Genomic DNA, 7574 nt, shown 5'->3' with positions numbered 1-7574 from the left:
TGACTCTCTACTGTCCAGTCTCTGAAAAAAAAATAATTTTCCAAGAAATAAATTCTTAGCATCCATTCTTCAACCCTTCTAGACCACATCTTCTCATGCTCTGAATTTTCCAGGTCCAAACCATGTGATCTTCACAGTCCTTGAATTCCAGATCATCCAACACCCGGTCCACTCGAGCTTCCGATCGAGTTCCGACGAACCATCTTGCTTGCCCAATGCCCAGCCACATCTATAAGTAACCCTTGATGGCACACTATCCAGAACACACAATCACAAAAGCCCTCTCATCAGTGACCAGTACGTCTTTACTGATCAGTGACAACTTGTGAGCAACTGACTACTAGCACCATGGTCGCCTGCAGCGTCACGGAGGAGTGCCCGGTGGCCGTGTCGGCCGAGCTGCTGTGGAAGGTTTTCCTCGCCGGCGACGCGTCCATCATGACCAAGGCCTGCGTCGGCATGATCGACGCCGTGGAGGTCGAGGGCGACGGCGGGCCCGGGAGCGTCACCACCATGAAGCTCAACCCGTGTAAGCATCCATCAAGCCCGGAATGAACAAGGCGCATTTTCGCCGCGACGACGACGTGTCGCCGATCAAGACTCACCTGAATTTTGTTCCTTTTTTACAGCCGTGGGTGACGCGAAGGTGTTCAAGACCCGGTTGCTGGCGCGCGACGCGGCGGCGCTCGTGGTGAGGTCGGAGATGGTGGTGGAGGGCGGCGAGGTGGCGGCGAAGCTCAAGTCGCAGGTGTCGGAGCTGAAGGTGGTGCCGGCCGGCGAGGGCGCCTGCGTGTGCAAGGTCACGGTGGAGTACGAGCGCCTGGACGGCACGCCGCTGGCGCCGGAGGACCAGGCCAAGCTCGTCCATGGCTACCTGGGCCTCATCAAGAAGGTGGAGGAGTACATCGTCGCGCACCCCGGCGAGTTCGCCTGAGCGCCGCCGGCCGCACGGGAGAATCGCCGTCGTGGCGATCGGGGGAATCAGTATTACGTAAATGGTGGTGATCACGTATTCACGCCCACGGGTGTCTTGATTTTGAATAATGAGAGGAAGTGACGATCCTCTGCTTGTGGTTGTGGAGGAAACAGCAGTTTCGATTCTGTGAGAACTGAGAACACAGTGTATGTTCTACTGTTGTGTGTGTGTGTGTGTGTGTGTGTGTGTGCCCGTTCCGTGCTCATAAGGAGCATTTTGATTTGGAATAATGAGAGGAAGTGATACTCTTTATATTTAGCTGTTTGCATTTATACTATTTCAGATCTACCTAACAGTAGCAATGGTTTGCAAAATAGAAGATGCCTTACCGGCGGCGGTCAAAAGAAATCACAACATGAAACGACTTGTGTGGTGTTCAGTAGTAAAGTGCTCATAAAGGGCATTTTGTTTTAAGAATAAAGGTACAGCATGCATATGATCAGCTTACGGTGTGGTTTGCAGTTTATTGTTGGGACTTGGGAGATTGTTAAGTCTCTGCATAAGAAATCAGAAGTCAACATTTCAGAACTACTGTTCTTTGATAACATCTGTTTCCTCCTTCCTTGCGACCGCTTGTTGCATTCCCGGTCGACTCTGTCTGTGCACCCCAGCCTCTGTGTCTACGGTATACCTGTTGTTATCAAACGTCCACATTTGTAGTATTGGTTTCCTGTATTCGTTTACATGGAGAGTGTAGAATTTACATTTGTATTGTTTGTGCTGCATGTCTCTTCTGTATTAGGTGTTGTACATATTGGGGATCAGTTGGCACCAGGCGTCAGCAATCTGTCGATCAGCCGGCTTCCATCGACAGCTCCATAGGCGGGCATCTTGCTTGCAGTCTGCCCAGAGGCGAGCGTGACTGGGTTGCGCTTCGTTGAACACCAAATCGTTTCTGTGCTTCCAGATGTGCCAGCAAATCAGGAATTCCATCTGGTTTTCAGGAATTCCAGCAAATCAGGAATTTCTGATCTACTTAGCAATAGCAATGGTTTACAAAATATGCCTCAAACTTATGCATATTGCCATCAATAGGATCAAGGCAGAAAAATTTACAGTATAAACAGGATTGACGACCTGAAAAACAAATTCTCGTACAAATTAAATCCAGCGGAGTTTGTCTGAACTAACCGTCCTCGTCAGCTTGGCGTCGTCGAACTAAGTCTCTCAATTTTCCAGGTCCTAAGTTCAAACCATGTGATCTCCACAGTCCCCCATGTGTCCCTCCCCGGAATTCCACATCAACCAACACCCGGCTCAATCTCCCATACCCCGTTTGTTGACTTGTTGTGTATATTTGCCAATAACCAGAGGAAGTAATCATCTGTTTTGTTTGTCGACTGTGTTCGTGAGGAGAATTTAGGGTTTGTGAGAAGAGTTGATACATGTTCTGAGATCGTGTATCTTCTGTGTCTATGATGGGCATCTTGCTTCATCATGAATAAAAGCATGCATGGGTGTTGTTTGCAGGTCAGTATATCAAAAGTTGTAAACTTTAATACGACGATATGTGAAACTTTTATAACAGTGACCTACTGACAATCTGACATGGCCTTTGTGTGTTTCTTGTGTTCCTTGTTTCCTTCTGCGACAATGATTCTTCATAACAGCACTATACAACTATATGTTTCAGTACATTCTTCGTGTCCTATCCAAATTACTAGCGCAGCTCAACATCACAATCTGGTAATTCTGAGTCCAACCAGTACTGCTCCAAGAATCCCACATCAGACTGCTAAATATTGACGTTTCAGACATGTCTTTGACATTTCAGGTTCAGGCCGGTTGCAGGTCCCTGTCGCCCTGTCGCAGAGTGTTCTTTCTTCGTTGTAATAGCTACATGCTCTGAACTTTAATCTACTTCAAATGGTCCTTCCTGATCAGGCAAAGTTCAGCCATACCAGCAATTCCAAAATGCCCCTGAATCTGAAACATTGAGCAATAAGGTTCAGGATTAGCAGAACTTGCAAGCTTCCAAGGTATGAGTAAAAAATGGTACGGCATCACATCAGTTACAATTACAGTCTAGAAACAGCAACGACCAATACAAGTCAATCCTAAATCCCTTATACGGCAGCAGCTCATCAGTTAATCTGTAATCACTGGTAGAGTAACTCCTACGCTTTCTTTTTTTCTTTTCTTTTCTTTTTTTTGGGAGGAAACTCCTATTATACGCTTTCTGACCGAAAGCAGCATACGGGCCTGATAACTAGCCCGTCTACTGAAACCACAATTTGCACAACTGGGCCTTGTTGAGTCTTTGAGAAACAGGGCCCATACAAAGTCACCTGAGTTTGCTTGTGCCAAGCCCACCCAAATTATCCTGCTCGGGGTTGCTGTGGGTCGTCGGGCTGGGTATGCCGAAGTAGAGCGGCCACAGCCCAGTATGGTCAGATCCATCTCAGCGAAACTGTTGCGACATGTGAGAACTGGGATCCATCTCGCGAAGCAGAGAGAGAGAGAGAGGGAGAGAGAGAGAGAGTTCTCAGAAATAAAAAAAGAAAGGAAGGTACCTCATCAAGATGGTGGAGGCGTACCTTGTCGCTCACTCCCGACGAGCTCGCCTGAGCTGCGCCGTGAAGAAGAAGTGGTCCTCTGTTTTTTTTTTTTTGAAAGCCTCGGTTAGGTTGGTTGATTCTGCTTTGTGAGGGGAATCAAGTGCAAGTGTTTGATGTTTGAGTTTGTTTCCAGAGTTTTTTAAAAAGTTTATTGCACTGTTGTGTTGCACCTGATCAAACAAAGGATTAGCTCGATTTCTGTAACACCCTAATTCTCAACCTTTGCAATTTAATAAAATTTATTAGAAATTAAATGCATGTGTCTAAGGATTCTAAGGCTGCATTTGAATTTTCTTAGACAATTAAATCTTTTTCAAAATAAATTAATAAATCATAGGAGTTCATTGTGGCATTCATGCTGGTGCATTGTGTTTAAATTCATTTGTTTAAATCTTTGAAATAAATAGGAAATCTTTTCTTTTCCCTCTCTTTTCTTTTCTTCCTTTCGACCAGTTTCTTCTTTCGGCCCGCTTCCTTTTCTTTCGCCCCAGCAGCGCAGCAGCCCACCACCAGCCCGCGCTCCTCCACCTCGACCCACCTTCGCGCCGCGCTCGCGCCTTCACCTCGACCTAGCGCTTCGCCCCGGCCCAACTCCCGTGCTGCCCTCCACTCTCCCGCTAACCACCGGGTCCCACCTGTCATCTTCCTCCTCCGCACCGCCCGTGCCGCAACCGACTCGGGTTCATTCCCGAGTCCTCTGCGCCCCTCCGCTTGGCCCGCACGCCAAGGCGTCTCCTCCCGGGCTATATAAGCAGAGCCGCCCCACCTCCGTGACTCCATACAAAACCCTAGTCGCGCCCTCAAGCTTCCTAGCGCTGCTGCAACCCTAGCCGCCACCGCGCTCGAGCCCGCCGTCGCCGTTTCCTGCCGCCGTCGCCTTTCCGTCACCAAGAACATCGCTTGAAGATCCGCAAGGAGGTGAGGAGGCCACCCGTGGGAATTCCGTGCTCTCCCATGGCCTTTTCTCACGCGTTCATGCTCGCCGAAGCTGTGTCCTCGCCACCGAGCCACCTCGCCGAGCCTCACGCTGTCGCCACCACGTAAACCACCACGGCGACACCCTAGACGTGTCCACCGTGAGCTCCTCGTCCTCCTGGTCAAGTTCTCATCGAGAACCATGGCCGGATGCTCAAGATCGAGTTGATCCTGATGAGCCTCCCCTGTCCCGTCGCCGCTATCTGCCACCACTCGCGCGCCGCCGCCCGTGTCGCAGACGACCGCGGCCATTGGATCTAGATCTGACAGCCAGATCAGATCTAACCCGATCTTCATACCGGTCAACTGCCGGCAGTCATGCCGCTTTTGCTAAAGGGACCCCTAGCTTTCCAGTTTTTGCACCCGCAGCTCGGCTAGTTCAAAAGTAATTAGGTTTTAGTCCTTTTTCTTCTGTTTTAGCCCCTTTTGCAATATAGTGCCCACCATCCTAGCCTTGCTCTTTTAGCATTGAACCTTTGGTTTATACGTGTATTTATATTTTAGCCCTCGGTTTCTTTAAGTTTAGTCCCTGGAAGTTTTAAATCTTTGCCACCAAGCCCCTGCACCTTGTTTAGTGCATATCTTTAGCGTCTTAGGTCCATTTTAAGTGCTTCTTGCGTCTATGAGTTTGTCTTAACGCGTAGATTAGTTTTATGATCTTATTTCTCTCTGTTTTTAATATTTGATGTATTGTTTTCTTACTTTGTTCTTTTGCTTGCTTGTATGTGCTTGTGTGATACATTTAGAAGGACCGCAACTCGAGGGATTCGAAGCTCAAGACTTTGAAGATTACGAGTAGCCGGAGCAAGTCCAAGAAGACAAGTCGTGCTCTTAATCACAGCTTGAACCTATGAAACTTTTACTTTCATGTTCAATAACACTTATGCTATGCACCTTAAGTCATAAACATGATGGGTCCTAATTAAGGAGTGACTAGTTTTATTCCCTGTACCTTGATCAACTTGGGCTTACATAATGTTGGGTAGTACATGTTTAGTTGCTCAACTTGGTATGGTGGTAATAATGAACTCAATGACTTAATCCTATTTTATTTATGCTATACATTTCATTAATACAATATCACCATGATTAATTGGATCATGGAGAACCACCCGGGAAAACAGTACAACCACAAGAATTAAATGGCTCTGGTCTTCGCTAATTAATTAGAGACTTTAGTCCTCTTGGGAAGTGAGCTTTGCTAAGACACTATGCCCACTAAGGAGGTTTATGCTCTGCTACTGATCCGGAAACACCACTTACTAGAGAATCTTTGTAAAGGCCTCGTAGCGTTCCAATGCAATCACACCTTGGAAGTGTGGTATTGTGCCTAGGCCACATAGCATGGTTGGGTTTAAAATTCTTTTGAACTTTTACGCAACTTGTGGGTAAAGATGTGCAATCTCTACAGAGTGTAAAACTAATCGATCAACCGTGCTCGATCAAGAGTGGCCTGAACCCTTGCTTGATTAATATATCAAAAATCAAATTAAATTGTTGTTATTTATTTCTGTTGTCTTTATTTATGTTTATACTTAATGTGGGTGGTATAAACTTATACTTAGTAAATGCTAATAAAACTTGACCAACCAATTAAAATGCTGAATTGCTATTAAACCATAGTCTATCCTTGATTGGCCTTACACTACACATTCCTCATGCTTGCTGAGTACCAACCATAAGTGTACTCACCCTTGCTAAAACCGTTGCTCAGAACCAGTCAACTTTGAGGAGGTTCTTCAAGATTAGGAGGGGTTCTAAGCGTACGTGTTCTTCTAATCAACTGCCTGTGGAGTCGCTAGGTTTCGTTGAAAATCCGCTGCAATATTAAATACTCTTTTGTTATTCGGTTTAAAAGACTATCGGTCATGTAATAATTATATATTCTCTTTGCGTTACGACATTGTTCACTGAAATCATCGCATGTGTAACTTATCCTGTTGCACATGTAATTCAATTTTGCTTTTAAAACCAGTATGACAATTTCGCTAGTTTCCGACATCTATTCGTCCCCTGAAATTATGCTCACAGGATTTATTGTGTGAAGCGAAAGACAGTTCTACGCGAAACCTACCTTCCTTTAGGCTAATTCCAGTGGGAGTTTCATAGAGGTTTCATCATATTAAATACGGTGACACATTAGCATATGTGATGACATGGCATGGTAGTTATGAAGTGAGAGAGGGAAGGAGTTTCATCAGGATGAAACTGTGTATACACTGTTTCCAAGACTATGAAATCTATTAAAACTTGCATTGGGGGCTATAGAGTTTCATTTCATCTAACCATATCCAATCACATGCCTCACAATTAAATGTCACGGGCATCCTATGAAATCGTGAAATGAAACTGTGCACTGGGACTCCCTATTTCATTCGTGAGAATACCTCATGGGATGATGTGACATCCTTGAAAACAGTGCAATGAAAGGACTAAGCTTATGATCAAGCGAAAGAACAGAGAAGCACTGAAATCTGAATCACTATACCGACTGGGACCAGCGCATTTGATGTGACAATGACAGTGTGTAGCTGCAACCTGCGACAGCATAATAACTGAAAAGTCTTGAATGGGCTTATTTCTGACAAACTATCATTATTGAAAAGTCTTGAATGAGCTTATTGGGTACACTACATAGAATCAATCAATCAATCATTATAACTAATTTCTGGCAATTTCGAACAAGTTTGCATTTGTCAGTGTCTGCATTTAGGGGGCCAGAGGTTCAGACAACCACCGCTCAGTTCAGATTGCTATCTGAACATCACCATCTGCTTGTAGAGGTTCAGGTTCAGATAACCACTTCGGTAAGCAGCGAACTCAATTTCGGTGAATTCTGACATGGTACATATCCGAACAGCATTCAGCAATGGCAGAACTGAAAGTCTGAAATGTGCACTGACTCTGAATCACTAGCGACGTGGCAAGCATTCAGCAATGGCAAAACTTGTGCCCACTGTATGAATCACTACACCGAATCAATCATCATCACCCAAATTCTTGTCTTTGCCCAACAATCTGCACCCAGCATTTCCACATCAGGCATGTTCCCAACAATCTGCTGC

The 7574-nt window shown here is 45.7% G+C and overlaps 1 protein-coding gene across 1 annotated transcript; it reads left to right on the top strand.

The window, feature by feature from the left end:
• The first annotated feature begins 254 nt into the window (after positions 1-254).
• LOC101779315 (major allergen Api g 1, isoallergen 1) lies at positions 255-1234 on the top strand. The gene is made up of 2 exons (XM_004962732.3): positions 255-529; positions 630-1234. The coding sequence occupies exons 1-2, from the start codon at positions 349-351 to the stop codon at positions 932-934; spliced, it is 486 nt and encodes a 161-aa protein (XP_004962789.1). The 5' UTR covers positions 255-348; the 3' UTR covers positions 935-1234.
• Positions 1235-7574: the final 6340 nt, after the last annotated feature.

Source organism: Setaria italica, chromosome III (assembly GCF_000263155.2).
Source record: "Setaria italica strain Yugu1 chromosome III, Setaria_italica_v2.0, whole genome shotgun sequence".
Lineage (NCBI taxonomy): Eukaryota > Viridiplantae > Streptophyta > Magnoliopsida > Poales > Poaceae > Setaria > Setaria italica.
This window is presented reverse-complemented; position numbering and strand designations above follow the sequence as displayed.